This window comes from Drosophila innubila (assembly GCF_004354385.1).
Source record: "Drosophila innubila isolate TH190305 chromosome 3R unlocalized genomic scaffold, UK_Dinn_1.0 2_E_3R, whole genome shotgun sequence".
Lineage (NCBI taxonomy): Eukaryota > Metazoa > Arthropoda > Insecta > Diptera > Drosophilidae > Drosophila > Drosophila innubila.
Window position 1 is genome coordinate 12,086,824 of NW_022995380.1, and position 20,836 is coordinate 12,107,659.

The window sequence follows — 20,836 nt, forward strand, 5'->3', positions numbered from 1 at the left end:
TCGTAATGATTGTTATGATTATTGATTTATTTTGTAAATAACAATTCTTTTAAAAATTTTTATAAAATAGAATCTGTATCTGGTAACTTTTTAATTATTTGCGAAGCTTTTTAAGATTGTTCTTTAAATTGTTTGATATAAAATTCTTCGAGTCCGAAATAGGCACACCTAATTGTTTACTCATATGCTTGCATATTATTTTAATAGGGGTATCTTTTTTTGTTTCTGTAAAAGTACTTAATACTAATAGAAAAAATAAATAATATATATTTTAATACATTTGACTTAAGTATAGTAAAATAAATAGAATACAATTATTCGTAATGATGGTTATGATTATTGATTTATTTTGTAAATAACAATTCTTTTATAAATAATTATAAAATAAAATCTGTATCTTGGTAAATTTTAAATTATTTGCGAAGCTTTTTAAACTGTTCTTTAATTCCGAAATAGGCACACCTAATTCTTTACTCATATGCTTGCATATTTATTTAAAAGGGGTAACTTTTTTTGTTTCTGTTAAAGTACTTATTACTAAAAGAAAAAAATCAATAATATATTTTAATACATTTGACTTAGGTTTAGTAAAATAATTTTGCATACAAAATTTTAATCAATACTTGGATGTCAAAGTGTTCTTTTGCTAATCGCTACTCACCGATATTCTCGAGCTGACCTGGAGTGCCCCAACCACCAGCCGCAGCAATTCCTGCCTCACCGCCGAGTCCGTTGCCAGCGGCGGTGGAGGCCTGAGCCTGAGCCTGGGCGGCTGGGGAACCGGGAGGAGGTGGTACGTAGTCACCGCCATCGATGACAACACCATCGATGCTGGGCCCAAAGGCAAAACCGAATTCTGGCGGTCGTATGGGGACACTGAGCAGCTGCTCGAGGGTCTTCTCCCTCAAGCATTTCATTAGATGAGCATGTGGCAGGTCCGAGGCGCAGTTAACGTGATGTGCCACAATGGCAGCATACTTGGCCGGATTGCTGACCAAAGACCAAGGCGCTAGACCCGAGCCGGACATGAGAATGGCCCGATTGAAGAGGAGACCTGCAAACGAACACCTTGCGGTTGACGAACACTTTGTGGACTCGCATGTATCGTATTTGTCACTCACCCTCTGGCACTGCCATGGATGATATTAAGAAGTGCACACAGGCTGCTCCAGTGCCATGTCCTGCCAGTGTGATGCTATTGGAGTCCCCGCCAAAGGCAGCAATGTTCTCCTTCAGCCAGTGCAGTGCCGCAATGATGTCCATTAGCCCGTAATTGGCGGGCAGCTTCGAATACCGATCCGTGTTGGCATTCAGAAAGCCTGCAAATAGTTGTGGTTCGCCAAATGACACATAATTCATCAGCATTTTCTTGCGCAACGATTAGCCGTGTGGTGAAAATGAAAATTTAATCGGGTCAGACGACTCGACGGCCTATGAAAAGGGCAGACACATGAGTGCTCAATGCTTGGGACAACGTGTACAGTCACGCGTGCAAATCATGATGTCAGCACTTCCGCTTCCGCAGCAGCAATAGAAGTATGCGGAGAATGCGGGTATATTCACCAGCAAATTAGGTCACTAATTTCGTGTGCATTTTAATTTGTACAGTGTGTCCAAAATTCAAATACCTACATACGTTTTTTAAGCTAGGAATTTAGATTTTATTTGGATAACTTTATATTTAATATTTAAATTTCATCGATAACTTTCGATTCTAGAATATGGTTTTTTTAATTGCGAATAAAATATTACTCTCAAATCAATTTAAACTATCAGAACATATTTTTTGAATATTTTAAAATATTTAAAACAATTTTATTTGATTTTTTCCACTCTTCTGATAGAGAAAGTTGCAGCTGTTGATATTCCTGTTGCAGTCAGTGGTGGCACTGCTGCTGCTGTCAACTGAAGTGCAACCGTGGCTTAAAAGTGAAGCGGACATTGGACACGTTGGCAACATTTGGCCCCTTTCAATGCACTTGGTCGCCGTTGGAGGCAGCATATCAATTAGCATTAGCATTTGCAGAGCACTTACCCAGCACTCCGAGGCGATAATTTATGGTTACCACCAAAATTTGTCCATAACTGGAAAGTACAGAGCCATCATAGGGATTGCCACTGTTCCATTCATATGACTCGCCATGCACAAACACCAGCACCGGATACTTAGCCGGACCTGTCGAGGACGATGACGATGACGATGATGAAGAGCTGCCAGAACTGCTGCTGCTGCCTGTGGAGCCGCCACTGTTCGTTGCGTCCCGAGAACCCACTGAAAATAATTAGGAAAAAAAAGAAATAATAAAATAACTTGATTGTACATTAATGGGCAAGTTTTCAATTGCAGATAACGCCAGAGCGAATAAATTGGAATTTCTCAATTGATTTCGCCCAAAAAGTGAAAAAATAAAATAAAATTGTCCTGCGGAGCAGACAACTGTTCGTAATGGTGCCTGATTTTTATGGTTATTGAGTTATATGTATTTCGAATAGTAGAACTCAGTAATTTGCATTTAAATGTGCGATGTAAAGGACTTGAATCCTAGCACAGGGCTCAGTTAAAGTAACCCGTTGGCCATTAATCAATATTGACATGAATGTATTTGGGAAAGTAACGAAAGGGTTTCCCCAATTGTCTCAGATAGACAGATAAGAGTTGAGGTAAACAATGTCTTGTGCGGATTTGGTTGCCACAAAGCGAAAGACAAATGAGCGTCTAAGCCCAAAATAGGCAAATTACAAGAAAACAACTCTTTTTTGAGTGCCAAGCTAAAAGGAGGCTGAAGTGGCAAAGTCATCGATGGCTTAACCCACTTAAGCCCAGCCACGTGTCTGAGTTGAGCATATTTGAATACCTTTATTTTTCGGCTAGAGTGCAATCAATCCGGACAGAGAAGCTTTTAAGAAGTGCAAAAAGATGGAATAGATACATGATGCTATTTAGAGAGAGGAGCAAAGAGAATTTGTGTGTGAATCCAAGCCTGAGTCTGTCATCAATTTTGTTGAAAGAGTTGCTCTGTCAAACACATTCTATAGTCCCTTTTAAAGTTGATGCGCAAATTTAATTCAACTAAAGCTACAAAATTGCACTCAAAATGCATTCATCACAGATACAAAAATGTATCTGTTGCAAAGCGTGCAGCATCTTTGGCAGATACGAGTACATATCGTAGTATCTGTATCTATATCTGTAGCTGAGTGCATGTATCTGCACGAGTCAGCCTTGCCACATGGGAGCTCGAACAAAAGCGCCAACAACAAATATAACAAAAGGAATATGAGCATGAATTCTCTGTGCCCATATATAAAACTGTTTTATTTTCTCTACTGTCTTTCGTTTCTTCTTCATCTTTTTTATTTTGAGCATATATATATATAGTATATACTGGAACAATAGAACTTGCTTATCAAAGCGGAAAAAGAGTTGTGGTGGGTGAAAGGACGCAAGAGTTAGAAGTGGCAAAACGAGCACCATGCCCATAGAAGGCTGGCAAGGAAAGCGAGTTACTGTGTCACTGACTTTTATAAATAGCGCCAACAATGACACGAGCCACAGACAATGAATGCCACAAGCCCAGCCTGCCACATCAACTCGCTTAACCCCTCACATATATCCATCTCTTTCTGTCTCGATTTCTATATCTCTTTCGCTCGTCGCAACATCATCTGCAGAGGGAAAGCAATGTCAATATCTATTTTAGGTCGCAACTCAGAGTCAGATTCACACCTCGCACGCTAATTCAATGAGTTTCATTCAGGTAGGTGTTGCCAGCTGCCAACTTAACGACTTGGTTTAAGACACAGCAAAATTCACATACCAATCACAAAATCACGCCCACCAATCTAGGTTAAAGTCACAACATCTCTATATATATAACAAAACTACGCATTAAACCTAGTAGACATTCGACTCAAAGTTTTATAGGCTATTTACACGACCACTCACATTTGGCTCATTTGGTCACATTTGGATATGGCTCATTTTTGGCTTTCCACGACCAAATGTGAAACTGTTAAGACACTTAAAGCAAAGCAGCTGTTCGGCTTCTGTGCACAAATTACAAAAAGCAGACAATAACAACATTTTATTATTTATTATGATATTATAATTGGCGCAAATTTAATGCCTACCGATTTTATTGATGAAAACAGCTGGTTAAGGTGATAATTGCTTTACGTTTTAAGAGTTTATCGATAAACATCGCGTGTTCGATAAAAAAATACTGAAATTCACAGAGTCGAATGACAAAAAGTCGGCTCATTCATTATGAATGAGCCAAAATGATCATTCGGATTTTGTACTGAAATGAAGTCCACATTCGGGCCAGATGATGAAAATGGCGTCGAATGAGCCAAATGTGCTGTCGTGGAAATAGGCTATTAATTCTGATTTTACTTAATCTTTTTATAGTATGGGTGTTAATACTGGTCCAAAGCTTAGTTTATAGTTAACTTTATTCAGTTATGTATAGTTAAAATATATAAGCACATAATGATTATTTATTATACCCCACTTCATAATCATGAAAATTAAAAATATTCAAAATTTAAATCTGTGATCTATTCGAATTATTACTATGATTGAGTTCTTTATTTATTTTATTTTTAGGCAAACTTATTTTCAGGTGTGATTGCTCGCAGAATAGATTGATTATGCCGGCGCAATAAATGTCAAGTTAATTTTCAACGGGGGAAATAATGGAAACAATTGGTTTTGCTTAAAGTTTTTCACTTGCTTGTAAATAAATTAGTTGTTTCGCTTTTGCAAATGAGGCGAGAAATTACGGTAATTTGAGGGAAAAAGGCTTAGTAACCGCTCAACATGCAAAAAGCATTTAAAACTTGTTTCTTGTCTTGTTTTCTACTAAGTTCCGTCCTCCCTCCCTTTGTGACCATCTCAGAAAATAGGTGTAGAAAGGAACCTCTAACCCGAAAGCCTGGTGAAAAGTTTTGATGCCATTTCAGCATGTCGGGGCTGACAAGTATGGCGACGTCTGTGCACTGTTTGCATGTCGCTGCACCCGGGGGTGCTACTTACCAGCAAACTTTATGGCAGTTCCGAGAAGTCAGTACACACACACACACACACGAACGCACACATGCACACACGCACATACAAACACAAGCACAAAAAGTTGCAACGCCCTCCAATGCGCATAAAGAAGCGACAACTGTCTTCTATGTTGCCTAAAAACTTGTAAAATAGTTTCTTTCCCCCAGTCAAGTTTGCCGCATAATTTCTGCAAATGTAAATATTTTGTACAAATAAATACAGGCAAATTTATGGAGAAAAGGGGCGGGTGGAGGGTCATACAAATGGGAAGACAACAGCTAACTGGCAAAAGCTAATGCGACTTTCGGGGCCTGTTAATAACTTGAACATGTTTTAATTCACATGCACGCTTGTAGTTTTCCTCTCCCTCTCTCTCTCTGTTTTTGCCAGTGCCAGTGCCAGGGCAAAGGGGTAAATCAGTGAACACTGAGTGTCAAAATGTAAACACTCTTTGCCTGCCTGCCGTGGCAAGGTTTTGATGTCTAAGCCTGCACCCTTCTTGCCGCTTGGGGGCATGTCTTTGCAGCAGTCAAGTTGTCGAGTTTTATGTTATTTTCGACTGGCATAAATTTAATCATATTTGTGGCCTAAATCTGCATACTTATAACATATAAGCAAGCCAAATTGCTTAGGGTAAAAGTAGAAATAATTGCCAGAAATGATGATGATGGAAACTTAATTAAACCGAGAACTAGTCTGTCTTAATTAAAAGATGAAAATTGCCATAATGTTGAAATGAAACTCAAATGTATCACTTTAATTAAGTAGCGCTTCTTTTTCTTTTTAAATATCTGTAAACTATATATCTTATTGAGCTGGCGTGTAGATTGTCTACATTCATTGTTAAGAAACTGAACTCTCCTAAATGTCTGCCTGAAGTCATCTGCAATCCGAAACTGGGTGAAATCAATATACTTGGGTAAGTCATTGTCTTGTCGTGCGTGGCTTTTCGCCAACTTTGCTTCGTCATTGTCGTTGTCTGTGCCTTTGGTGTTCGAGTCCTTGATTTCCTTGTGAAAGTGCTGAAGCTCATTCAGTGTGTTCTACTTGGGCTCGATTGTCTCTTTCGTGTAGGAAGCTGGCACAATTTTCAAATAAACCTAGCTCTTTTCTTCTTATAGTTTTTTATTGGCGAAATTTCATTTTGCTATTGCTTCAAATTTATTGTCGTTTTTCGTATGGCTTTAGCTTGTCTGGAAACTACAGTGAAGAACCGTTAAGGTTGAATTACATTAAAGCAATTTTTTTTTAAATATGCTTTGGAATTATTTGTATACTTAATCATTATCCTGATAATTTCAAAATATTTTTATTTTCAAAGACAGAAACTGATCATGTGCTCTCTTTTGGTCGTCTGCGTGCCACAGGTTGACTTTTTATGTTAGCCGACAATATATGTTGACATAGACTCTATGACAGAGAAAAATAAGTGAGTAGAAAAAATACAATTTATACTTTTTGTTTTTTTTTTTTATCGATTTAATAAATTGCGAGTTTTCAGCGGGTTCGCTTTTTATGTCTTCGATTTAAGCTTGAGTGCGCTCTTTTTGGGAGCGTTCGCTTGAAAAATGTGCACTAAAATTTGAGTTTGGGTTTTTAGCTGACACAGTTACGGTCACGGTAGAATTTTTATTATCCTTCGACTTATTGCACTAAATTTAAGCTTTTAGCTTCTGGCTCACAGACAGCACAGAAAAGGGCCAAAAAGGGCAGGAGAGGTCAGACGAGGACAGACTTTTCTCACTGTGTAAAGTGCATTTTCAGTTTTGTAGTTTATTACTTTCGCTTAAGTTTTTCACCTTTTTAATGCTGTTCGATTCGCTGGCTTTTTTTTTTTCGATTTTTATGCTATGTAAAAGTTTTCAAACTATTTTATTTTTTTCGTTTCTTGTTTTTAAAGTGCTTATTCAATCGAACAAATTTGGCTGATTGGGCTTTTGGGAGGGGAGATTAACAAAAACATGTTTTCCCTTCAAAATATTGCACATATAAAGTTGTCAGCTCAGAACTTTGGAAGAGTGTTGTGTGGTTAGGCAAAGAGGTGAAACAACATGTTGGGTTATTTACATATAGACGTGGCTTTAAAACTTAAGTTGGGCTAACTTGTTTTTTTTTTAATATATTTCTCCCAACTATCCTGTCGTTCTGTGTGAAAGGCGTGAGAAGTTGCAACAGTCGGGGCTTAGTAAGTAGTCAATTCTTATGGAGAATTTTCAAGGATTATACTACCGGCGAATGATATTTAATAAATAAACGGTAAGTCTATATTTAATATTTGTGTATGTTTCTGTAAATACTTAAAAGCTTTTCATTTGCTTTTATGTCAGTTAGACTAACTTTGGTCAAAGGCAATGCAAAGAAAATGTTGTTGCTTAGTACTTATTTGATTTATTTGCACAAATGTGAGTGTATTCAAATATACTCGTACATATGTGAGAGTGTATGGGTGAATGGTCTGTTGAATGGCAAAAGTCATTGAAAGTTACAGTTTACTTGCAACTTTTGAACAAATTTAATGCAAAAGTTTGCCTATGTCACATATAACATGCGTTTATATAACTGAATGTGCTTACAAATTGGAGAAAAAGTTGTAATGTTTGAATTGCTTTTTGTCGAGTTTCATACGCTTTTAGTTAAATCATTTTGAATGGATACCAGTTAAAGTTAATATTAAGTATTGTTAACCTACTCAGCAAACACAAATTTCTCATGATAAAAAGTTGGTGCATTTTTCTTTTCGTTTATTTTTAATATTTTTCTTTCTTGTTTTAATAAATTTCTCCGCGGTCAATTGATTGATTATATATTTCACTATTTTCGGTTATAAATCAAAAATATATGTGAACACCAAGCTTATCCCTCTGCTTCACAAAATTCCCTTTAAATCTAGAAAAATATGATGCCAAGGTCCTTAAGGTTGCGATCTAAATGAGGCATCTAATCTGAAATAATCTGAGTACAAATGCCAAGCTTGATAATGTTAATAAGCTCAACACGCAAATTTTGCCAGGTTTAATATATTGCACGTACTTATCATATTTTTTATAAGAACCGCAGGAAACAAACAAAATGTCAAAATAGCTGGCAAAAAATAAGAGAGAAAGAGAGAAGGGCACAAAATTATGATTTCGTCATGCAAAATGTGGCTAAATAGTCATAAATAAACGCACACATACACTCTCATAAAAGAATAATGAGTGTTTTCCAGTAAAGAAAAAGAGAGAGAGTCATAGAAATGTAAAGAAAAAAATATCAAAGTATATATACGTATGTGTGTGTGTATGAAGTTATCACGTGACTCCTTACGCACATTGCACGTCATAAATTACAAAGTACTTTAGCCGCCAAACTCAATTTACATTTATGTACACACACTCACACACTCATACACACATCAACACAGACACACCCGCACATACAAACTCAGCTGCTATGCTGATAACGCGAAAGTGAATGAGAAGGAGAAGGAGTGTGTAGGATAAAGAGAGAAAGACTGTGGCATAGAGAGAGAGGGAAACGCTTGGAAAGCAACTATAAAGCAAAAATTGTTGCATTAAATTAGGCGCACAAAAAGTTTACGATGCGTCACTTGACTCTTGCCACATTTAAATGCCGATAAATCATTAAAAAAAAAGAAGAAATAATAATAATAATAAAGCGAAGGGAAAAACATTAAAACGCTCAGCAAATGGCAACTTGCATGAGCGAGGAAAAGTGGAGATGAAAAATGCTACAAAACTTTTTCTGTTTTTTTTTTTTTTTTTAATTCCTGGCTGGTTCTCTTGCTCTTTTATAACCCACAAAATAAGATTTTTATTGCTTTGCCCTCAGCGCTGTCTCGCACTTCATAAAAATGTAAAATATTATGATGACTAACCGACACGTACTCAACATATTTCGAAAAACCTCTTGTAGGCGTCATCTCTATGAAATGTGCTTTTCACCCAACGACGCCTTTTGCAATAATTGGCAAAAATCATTAGGACTGTAAATTTGCACCTACGAAATTTTCAAAGATCTTTCTATCCTATATATGTGCTGACTATAGCAAAAAAGAATGGGCTCAATGGTAATTGCTCTAAAAATGCTATTTTCCTAATCGATTTAGGAAGTGATTGAATCCCAATAACATATTCTCAAGAAAATGGGAATTGAAACAAGAAAAAAAAGACAAGAGAAATTTAAGCTTGGTTTTTGCTGACAAATGTGGAGTTTCATTTAACAAGTGCCTTATTCAGTCAATTCAGATTGTCTTTCACACTTTTGATGCAGTTAATTTGCGCTCCTTTGTGATCCCTTTATCAGAGCTAAAACCTGACTATGTTTTTTAAATGAACACGTCTTTCATAATCTTTTTCCTGCATTTTCTTACAAAAGAATAGAATTAAAGATTCGGCGGCTGGATTTACACTCTGCTTATACATAATGTAACTCCTAAAGGTGAAATAGAGCACTGTAGAAACTGAGAGTAGTGGCAGCTGCTAAAGTAACTGGCAACTAGCAGCTGAATGCCACTTAATCTTAATACATTTTACAGTTTAACCCATGCATCAGCTTAACTCTGGCTTATCTCACCGCAAGGCAAAGCTGCTGCTTCCATACAGCTTCTGCTTTTGCATTTTGCATAGTCGCCAAAGTGTGAGCAGATTTTAACCAAACCAATATGCGGCAGACACCTGACTCTTAAAAACCCTTAACTGCCATCGTGCAGGCCCAAGGAGGTAAAAAAAAAGAAAACACGACAAAAAAAAATAGAGAAAAGAAAAGTCAGGACCAGAAATGGAAACCCAGTTAGTTCTAGGACACCAAACTGGTTTCACTGTTGTTGCAAATTGAAATATGCAATTTGTCGTAAGAGATTTTGTGTAACTCCGGCCACGACTGGGTCTGGCCTCCGCTCACTTTTCAATTTCAACGTATTATCGGTTAACAGCATTATGTCAGCGTTCAGGCGTAAAACTGCTTAAGAAAATTGCAGCAAGAAATGGGGGAAATGTAAGTAAAAATTGGTTGCCTGCTCTGCCAGTCAGCCACTGCAATCGAAGCCGTAGCAAGTGCTTTAACACCTTTTTCCTGGCTTAATAGGTTTTTCCCACCTATTTTCCACCTTCGACTCGATCCATCAGGGTGCTGTCGTTTATGCTGGCAGAATGTGCCACATAATTGCGTTCCAGTTACATTTTGAGCACAATTCCGTATTCTGTCATTCCACATTGCTTTTTGCTGCGCATTGCATTTGTGTAAGCGATAAATGCGCTTACAATGTGGCAGCTAACATGGCGTATGCATAATATTTTTATATGCGGCACTCAATGACGCTCGTGAGGAGCGGGAAGCTTTTTCGTTTTCTATTTTGTTGCCGTAATTGATAGCTCGCATATGGCATGCTCATCAATATCCTTCGAGTCGTAAACGTAATATACGCAAATAAGCAAAAATCAAATCATGCGCCACGTGCCACAAGGCTCGCGGTCATCATCAATCCAGAGGCAGGAAATTGTCAAATATTAATGGCCGTCAACTCAAGTTTTTGCCCTTGTCCATTTGCTACAACTATTCGAAAGCGTTTTTCGCTAGTTTGATTGATAAATTTACTTCTGGCGAACCCTCTTTTCTCCCCCCCCCCCCTTATGTCGACTGTCTTGTGTCCTATCTCTCGTATTTTGCTTCCTTTTTCTTGGGCATTTTTATTAAGGCTTCGTTAGTAAATTATGGGCACTTCCGTTTTTGCTGTCGCTGTCTAATAAACTGAACCCTCATGTGTTTGTTGTGGGCGAGTGTTAAGCAAGTGTGTGTGTGTGTGTGTGTGTGTGTGAGTGTTATGGCTTACTTATGAGATTCCTGTCTGCTTTTCTTTTTGCTGCCAACTTCACATTGCCGGCCACCAAAACAAATTGACGTAAGTCGTGTGTAATTTATAATGAAATATTGTATATGTTCCCTGGCAGTTTGGCAGCCAAGTGTACGGAAGGTAATAAATGACACTGTTTGTGTCTTTATACGTGAATGTGTGCGTTAGTTTACCACTCACAAAGGTTTAATGGTGTGCAAACGAATATGCGAGTATTGGCTTAGATATTGAATACAACCAAAGTCTGTGACCTAAATGTGCTAGTAGTGAAATAAGTTTAGCTTTTAAAGTGTTATTTAAGCTGGAAAATACTTAAATAAGTTTTCAAGAAAGTCAAAGAAAAGCAATTTACACTAAATTAACTTTCATGCGAAATGAAAGCCTAGAATATGGATAGGAATCAGAAATTTCTACATAAAACAAATCATTCAAATAATTCACTTTGCGAGTCGCGTAATTATTTAGCCGGAGTTTTGTTTAGTTTAAGCCTAAGATAAAGAAGCAACTTTCAACTTTCTTGCACATCTGCGTGTTGAAAATTCTACTATGTTGAATTTATAATAAAAATTGCCAACAATCTGTGTAATTCCGTTGTGTATTACTAGAAATTCAACTTCCTTACTGTTCACTTTGTTTGGTTTTTAAGGTCTCGATACTTTTTCTTCAGTAAACATGCCGTCGTGCCATGTGGCGTATACTTAATGCACACGTGGCATGCAAAATGGCAGTCAGTAACGCCCTGTAATTAGACTGAGACATGCTAAGTGCACAGACACCGGCTAAAGGTTTGAGGAAGGAAGAGAAAAGAGAAAGAACGAGTGAGAAAGGAAAAGGGGTTTGGATTTGCAGAATAGTAATGCTCTAAGTGCATGCCATGATTTTTATTCACATTTGTTTTAGCTTTTGCAAAGTTTTCCATTTCAATTCGGAAAAATTTTGCACTTATTTTAAATCATTTAATAGCGGTTAGTTTACTCTGAAATATTTATGAATAAATTGAGCTGTGAGAAATGTCAACAAAGTGCTAGCACATTTAATTATGAAGTTTGACTTATCAATTTCTTGAAAAACATCCTCACACAGCAGTGTCATTCCAGGATGAAAGGACATTCTGCAGTTTCGCATTTAATGCGCAATTTAAATTCAATGCTTATTTGCTGAACATATATGTAGTAGTACATGTGTGTGTGCCGGTGTGTGCATATACATTCGAGTGTGTATGTGTTTTTGGGTATATTTTTCTGGGTCAAGTGGCCATTGAGAAGGTTAACTTTTCGGCCATTCGGCTGAAGTGTGACAAATTTTTGATGCATATTTTATGCCATGCCTTTAGGTAGTATGTTGTTAAGATCTTTGTAAATGTGAGAGTCTGTGTGAGTCGAAGTCGTACAAGACACTAGCAAAATGTTCTTCTGGGTTGAGAATTAGAATTGCACAATTTTCAGTAAGCCACTCTCATGCTTAAAAGGTGTGATTTTAAAATGTCCTCTATGTTTTGAATAAATTTATGTGTAAATATATTTAAATAGACAATTTTCGGGTGTATTTTGTAGAATAATACTATTACACTCCTTTTTTATGAGGGAATGTATGGCGAAAAAATCACAAATAATGAGCACATATTTTTCAAAATTCTGATTTTTCTTTATACCAAACAAGGTTTGCAAAAACTGACCTCCAAAAAATGTGTTAGAATCGTGTTAACTGATCCGTTTGAAATGTCAAAGGCATTGACAAGGTCTTTAGTTGTTAATTATTAACCAATTATTTAATTAATTACCAATTTTTTGATTATCTTGACGTGATTCTTGGTGGTCTTCTTTGTGATCCTTTTTAACGTTTTCTCGACCCACTCTAGACATGAAAAACTAAAACTCTGATTTACCATTTCTATAGCAGCAGTCTTAGTCCGATTTTAACCAAATTTAGTCAGATTATATAAAATCATAACAAAAGTATCCCAGAAAAAATCTCATTTTAAGTTTTCATGACTTGCGAAAAGCAATCTTAAAATGAGATATTTGTACTCAGTTTTGGAATTTCCGGACTAAGACAGTTTTCAGACCGTTTGAACTTAAATATCTTTCGTATACGTAGGGAAATCTTGATTTTTTCTGAGTGTAGTCGTCGCACACACACCCATAAGCACTCACTCCCACACAAACATGCATAACTTAACAATCGATATAAACGATTTCAGTTTAGTCAATACTTATAGTATGTAAGCAAGTGCTTCGTTTGTAACATAAAGCCAACAAAAGTTTTCCCTCTTTTTGTACACTATTTATGGCTTTCCATCAGCACTTGTCGGTAGTTGCTCGAATTTGTTATAGTTGTTATTACTGTTGTCGCTGTTGTTGCTAAAAATATATTCAACTTTACAGCACAAAGGTCGACACAAATCAACCAAGAGATGAGTGTCGACGAATTTGTTGAGACTTCAGAGCGGTTATTAACTTTTGAAAATAAGTGCAAGCTAAAATACAAAATTGTACACAGTTCCTTTTCCATTTATTAATATTTATTTCTGCATATTAATATTTTGATTTATGTTTTTTTGCAAGCTGTTTTAACAGAGCTCACGATGGAAATGCTTTGCCAATTAAATCGGAACAAAAATAATTAAATTTAATTTTAGATTGCTGAGACGAAAAGCCTTGAAATTATTACTGGCAAGTGTACAAGCCACTTGCTTACTCGGTTCGCATAGAATTTCTGCATAATTGGGGAGCATACTCCAAGCTTGGCCCAGGACCATTTCATTTCCAATGCACATAGCAAGAGATGTGAACACGACCCCTGCACCGCTTCTACGGTCACATGGCATGGCAATTTATGAATTAAGTTGAAATTTTTAGGATGCGCATTTCACTTAGTTTGCATTTAAATTGCCTTTTTAATTAGCTTAGATTAAAAACTTTTCAGTTGCTCTTCTGTTTTTTGGTTGGGCTGGATTTAGTTTGAGAAATTTATTCAGAATTTCACTGGGAGATTAAATATTTATTGTGCTATTGCTCACCCACTTAGTCTAATAATATTCTTAATTTTGTATTGATGAGAATTAAAAATTCATAATGAAGCGTGTTCCTCTTGTCATTGTATGGGTAACAAACAAGTCAATGCTTGAAGCTTTTCGAGAATTTTCAACAATTTCGCTTTAATCTTGACAGCGTATTCTTACGTTGGAAAAGTTTGGACCGAAACGAAATGTAATAAATGTAATTTTAAATTTTCTTTTGCCACATTTCTTTGGCAATTGTCTGGCACAGGGAAATAAGCATTAGCACAACGAGTACGCCAAAGGAAAGAAAAGAGAATTTCCCCTCAAGAAGACAAAACCTCTCGCTCTTCAATCTGAGTCAGCTGAAAAATCTGGCTTCAAAACTTTCTCATAGACAAAGTAACAAGTTTAGTTGTGCTTTGGTTTGTTTTTTTAATGCCTTATTTTCGCTTTAAATATTATTCGTCTTTGTTGGTTGAGTGCAAAGATTCAAGTGAATTTTATATTATATTTAGTGTATATATTATTCATGGAGTATTCGACTTGTTCGCTGGTTAACTTTTTTTTATTATATATCAGAACAACTTTTTAATTTCCCTTATGCAACACGCAGACTGTGCATCGATTTCCGTTTCCGTTATCATCACAGCCGCAGAGTGCCGTGATGCATAAAATACACAACACTCGCCATATTCATATTGTATGATAGGTTGTTGTTTGACACATGTCTGCACTGGGATTTTGGGGTTTTACAACGAAATGTGTGAACAATAAAACCTGGAACATGTATATTTATTGATATTTTTGCTTATATTTTTTGTGCGCTTTCAATTGACACATTTTAAGCAAATTACATAATTTTTGATTGGAAGAACAGCTCAATTAAGCATTTTTAATATTTGTGATTCCATGTTTTTTGGATTAACAATTTCACAAACAAACGACAAATGTGTCTAGTACCAATCAAAATAGAATCTCTTAAGAACTTCTTTATAAGATTACATTGCCATAATATTTTGTGGTTTACTCTCACGATATTGTGATCACATATTACTGACGTATATCAATTTAATGTGGCTGTGACTGCCGCGACACACAGTGCGTGTGAGTGTTACATAGAAATGTTTGCTTTATTTGGCACACGCACCGAAACTTTACTGATTGCCGGGACTTGATTGGCTCATTGATTTATAAGAGCGGAAGTGGAAGAGGCTTAGGATATTGGTTGTGTGGCGCGTTTGGTTCGATCTGACAAAATTGCATTATGGTTTTTATTTTTTCTGAGCGTACTTGTGTGTTGAAATGTTGCAGTTGCTTGGAGGCACGAAGGTCACGTATTTACTGCAACATAAATCTCAATGGATGCGCAATAGAAGGTTATTGGCCAATGGCCGACCTGGCTTATTACGCGCCATTAAGTGATGCCAGCAAATGTTAATCGCATGGAAATGCCGCAGATTAGAAATTATGACATTACATTAATTTCTCAAAATGCCACACAATGGCGGCTCATTTATTTGGATGCTCCGGCAAAAGTCAGTTAAGCACAAAATATGGCCAACATGCAAACAGCTGATAAGCTTGAAATCTTGTACACGAACGCACACAGCCAACCACAAAAGCAGATGATGAGGAGGGGGGCGGGGGGTGCTACCTTAGGCTGACCGAATGTAAAGCCCTCAAGGACTCAAGAGCGACCGATATTGGCCGCCCAAAGGACTTTTGCCTTGAAAACCGGCAAATCATGCTTAATGTGGCATTTTCTCGTTTTTATTATAATTCTTTTTTATTTTCTTATTTTGTTTTGAGTTGGCAGCGAGAACAAGCTCAAGATTTAAAAGAAAATGCCAACCGACACAACAGCAATAACAACAATAACAGCCATAAAAAGCCAGCGAATAAAATAAAATAAGATGGGAAAAGGCAGGCGAAGGAAAAGCAAAAGGCAAATAAAAACCACAGAGGCGAGAAAGGACTTCACTAAGCAGGCGAAAAGGAAAGATGATATAAATTTTATTGTCATGTCCAAGTAGATTAAACTAGCTGCATGTCCAAGCCAAGCTAAGCCAAAGCAAGTCGAGTCGTGTCCTGTCGTGTCGTGTCGTGTCGAGTGCTCTGCCCACAAAAGTATGCTATATAAAAGGCACAAGAGATTTATTAAGAACTTTCCGCAACCTTGTTCATTTGTGTGTGTGTGTGTGTTTGTGTGTGTACGCGTGCCTGGTTGCTCTTATATAATATGTGGCAATAATAGTATACTTTCAACTTTTGCATGGCATATTCATACATCCACGTAGACAGCCTCGTCTGAAAAAAGTTTCATTAATTTTGGCATTAAGTGTGGGGATTTCTTTTTTATAATTTTGGCATTCTTTTTTGCTTTTGTAAATTTATCCGGCTATTCATTTTGACATGACAGTCAAATAAATAATGATTTATTTGCTATAATACCGCTGTCGACTAAAGGTATCCTCAGACTAGGCACTGACTCCTTCGGCTCGTCTCAATCTAAAGGCTCATTAAGTTGTTGGCTTTATTGCGGCGGCGATTTGCATTAAACTGTCAAAATGTTATAAATTGCCACCGTTTTAAGATTTATAATCTCTAAAGGCTTAATTCGAGCCTCAGAAAGGTTGCCACTTGGACATTAAGACTGACCCGAAGCATATATGAAACCCTTTTGTTGTCCTTTAAATAACTTTTTGCAGTTGAGGTTCTTTTCCAAATCAGACAGCAGTCGAACAACTGATAAGCAGACGGTTAAAATTCTATCATAACATTAAATGTAATTGGCCATCCAATTAAGAAGCCAGACATTTAATTTTCCTTTTCAGTTGCCACTTACAGAGCTCAAGGCTCAATTAGGTGTCCTTGATACGCGCATTGCACTCAGAAGAAAGTAAAAAAAAAATGGTCAACTTTTGAATACCTTGGGGCCAGTCAGTCATTGAACAATTTGTCATAATTTCACATGAAATCTAGCAATTCAGCAAGGTGACACTTCAAGACAGGTCACCTGGCCGCCCACTCAAAGAGTCTTGTCTGATCCTTTGGAACTCGGCATACACTTAAGTGTTTGACATCGAAGACAAATTACAGACAAATGTAAATTTTGTCATACTTCAACGATTCTCTACGTATATTTTATACATTTTTCATGCTCAGCTCAAATTGTGCGTTGACATTTTCTTTATCTTTTCTCGGCGACCCAGTTGCCCCTTTTTGCTTTTGACCTACATGGCTTCAATAAAACCTCGTTTAATTGGATGTTTTTGTACTGAAAGCGAAAAGAAATAAAAGCTCACTCAGTTTATGTTCTAAGCCTGTAATTGGTTATTTTCCAGTGAACAATCAAAATGTAATTTAATATTTTAAGACGTCTAAGAACGTTGGCTGAGTCAGACAAATTTCCAGGACCTAATTCACTTAGAAAGACAGTATTAAACACAAACATTTAATATCTTGCCGTGTGTATTAGCATATTTTTTGTCCAAACTCAATATAGTCTGTTTGTTATAAAATACCATACAACTTAACACTTTACACCTGATCTTCAGAGTGAGTTGGCAAGTTGTGTTTGCTAAACAAATGTAAATAAACACAATTAACTTAATCAAATGAGGTAAACAGTATCAATACTTAATTACAAATAAAATAATTTTGTGTTACGGAATTTTATATATACGGTTTGCTGCAGATTAAATACCCTTATACAAGCTTAGAAGTAAATATTTGTATTATGATATGTTAATAAATATAATATTATCAATGCTGCAATTGATTTCGATTAAATTAAATAATATGCAAGTTGAATAAAACCTTTATTTACTTTCGAATTTTAAAGGGTATACGAACTGGTTTAAGGGTACGGCTGATAATTGATTTCGTGGTCGGTTGCAACTTATGTCAGACATCAAATCATGGCGCCTGCAAATTGTCTAAACTTTGACAGACAGACTCACTGGCTGACTGCATGGTGAACTGACAAGTTGTGGTTGAAGTTAGTCAGACGCAGAGTGCTGCTAAATTGTGTATTAAATTGAACTCTAGACAATTGAATCAGCTGGCGCTAGGAGAAATCGCGTAACGTGCCTTTAGTAGCTGGTCTACAGTGGCAGGTGTTGTAGCCAGAGACTGGGCCTGATAGCTTTCATTAGGGCCTCTCTTTTTCTCTCCCCCACTCCCTCTCTTACCCTTCCCGTTCCGGATGTTGTGAGTCCTTTTTGCGTTTTAATTAAAATGTAATTTTCAGGCATGTCGACTACGGGTGATTGCAGCTCTCTTTCAGATGCACTGAGTGATTGACTGGCTGACTGACGTACTGGCCGCTGCCCGAGCCTTGGAAACCATCGGCAGTTTCTTAGCTGTAGCCTCAGAGATGTTTCCGTTTTGGTATACATAATTAAATTGGACGCCCTATTTTTCACAAATTGATTTCATTTATGACTGATTGCCGGCACTCGACATTACCCATTCAAAACTAAATCAACATTTAGCAGTCATTAATTTTCAAGAGCCCTCGCACATATTTAGACATTGGTAGGAGTGGTTTATATAGAATTAACAAAAGAACAATGGGCTTAAATGTATTAAAGTATGTAGAAGGAACTATATAAAATATTAAAAGACAGCGAAAATATTTTTTTATTAATTCATATTTCAAATGTAATCAGCATCTTTCAGACAGCCCTGTAAATTATAAATATAAATTCATAGCAATTAAGTTAATTTTTTCAGTTAATCATTAATATCTTACTATCCAAAAAATTTTCTAAAACAAATCAACAATTTAATCCACTGTTCTCATATGGAATAATGACAAATAATCAGAATGAGAAACGCAAGAACGGATGGAATGTCCACACAGTTAGTATGACAGACAGGCAGACAATCGCTTATACGCTTTTTGCATAAATTTGGCCACTTTGTGTTTGGTTCTTCTGCCTTTTTTTTTTTTTGCATGCCCAACAGCTTAGCAAATTCTTTGGCATTTGAAAAATGTCGAAACATTTCTCCATTTACGCGACATGGATAGGGAGAAAAGCAGACAAAAAAAATTAAAAAAAAGTTGTGACAAAAAAAATCTGAAAACTTCAGTAAAGCTGACCCTTTTCCGATCCTTTCCCTGCTCGCCAGTGAGTGGCCTTTGGGGATTAAAAGGCGGCCGGATAAAGCAGAAGAAAAATTGAAACAAGTTACCCAAACCATTTTCGTTCCTTACCGCTTGCCAATTTATTCAAATGCCTTACAAAGTGCTAAATAAACAAGACTGAAAAATGCCTAGGTCTTTGGTTAGCGATGGGGTAGTTGAGGGGGAGCATGTGCGTCATTTTTCTTGGGTTTAGGCGTTGATGCAAAGAAAATAAATATAGCATACTTATTCGGGAATAAGCCTCTCACTCGCACACTCACCTTGTATGGGCACATAAATATTTAGATAAAGACAATCCTCTGATTGATTTTGCAGATAGGGCAGCAATCGCTTCAGATACTCCAATCGGCCCTTGGGCATGCGCTCCAGAGCCGCCGTCTCATTGTGAATGTCCGGGAGGCGTTGTGGACAAACCGGACTAAATCTGCAATAGGATGGGGAAAATTGTGAAAAATTTTGGTTAAATGCAAAACTTTTTCGCTGACATTTTTTTGTATGCCAGAGTTTGTTGTTGTTGTTGTGTAAAAGGTTTTAAAAAGTTTCGAAAACTGGCTTATTTTTATGCCAGACCTTTGTCTGTCGTTATAAACAGATTAATTTGCTAGTATTGTGTAATCTTTGCCGCAGTCAACTTCGAGTCAACGTCAACAATTTTGCATTCTGTGGACTCTTGGCCTGATTGTCTTTGGGCCATAATAACTTTTTGATTTGAGCACAAAGTTTGCGCTTTAATTTGTTTGACCCCCATTTTCCCCAAAGCTTATTCCCAGCTGGCAAATTGGTTTTCGATTTAGCTTTACGTCCTCTCTATCCTATCTTCTGTTTTTATATTTTTGTTGCATTGCTCTGCAACTCAATGATGTTCTGGCCATGTCATTCAGCTGCCAACAGCAACGTTAGCGATTGCCATATTGGCCTTGCTCTCATTTATGACTGAGTCTGCTCTGACAGCTGCCTTGAACTGGCTCTCACTTTCCCGTCCTATTTGTTTTTAATCTCCCGTGCGACAGGCATCATTCTAAGTAGCCCTGAGCTCGGATTAAACTGGTTGTCTGCTTTCAATGTCCAAGCAATGTGCAAATGCAAGGCAAGTGCTAAATGTAAATGTTTTATGCATAAATATGACATAAATTTTGTATCTGTACATATTATGATTTCATTGTCTACTCGGTAAGATAATAATAATAAAGTACCAGCCATCTTAATTATTAAAACTTAAAATATTATGACTTTATGACTTAACCATATGTATATATTTTATTCTACATGGTATAATATTCTACTGTATCTAGACAGCAATCAATCAAGAGTCAAACTTGTCATTTTAGTTAAAAAGAGTTTTATTACACACAAATATATAAATATATTTTTAGTTAATTGAAACATAACTTTTACAAACTTTTTCAGATTTGAAAATTCAATATTCAAAATTAAATAATTATTATGTTTTATATAATTTCTAAGTTTCCTTCTCACACAATTTTGTATTACAATCCTATTAGAAAATTCCAAAATAGCTAAGCACGTACATATATAGAAAAGCGGTAAAGTACATGATGTTAGTAAACACTTCTCTAATCCAAACAATCTATTAATATTTCAGTTAACTGTCTTATTTTAATTTTGAGTTCCCTTTTTAAATGTCAGTTTGAGCTCCGTCAACTTATCCTGTATCCCTTTTCACCCATCAAATGGTTTTGGGGTAAAAATCGATAGGTAATGTTGGTCGCTTTATCTGGTTGAGCTAGGGGACCATTACAAAAGAGTCCGACCAAAGGA

At 36.6% G+C, this 20,836-nt stretch overlaps 1 protein-coding gene across 1 annotated transcript in view; it reads right to left on the reverse strand.

The window, feature by feature from the left end:
- Positions 1-20,836, reverse strand: part of LOC117789785 (neuroligin-4, Y-linked) — a 70,313-nt gene that overhangs the window by 6,968 nt on the left and 42,509 nt on the right. The window contains exons 4-7 of the mRNA XM_034628917.1: positions 19,318-19,481; positions 2,036-2,272; positions 1,122-1,319; positions 662-1,054 (exon numbers count right to left, since the gene is read on the reverse strand). Coding sequence (XP_034484808.1) covers positions 662-1,054; positions 1,122-1,319; positions 2,036-2,272; positions 19,318-19,481 — 992 coding nt within the window. The remainder of the gene's footprint in view (positions 1-661; positions 1,055-1,121; positions 1,320-2,035; positions 2,273-19,317; positions 19,482-20,836) is intronic.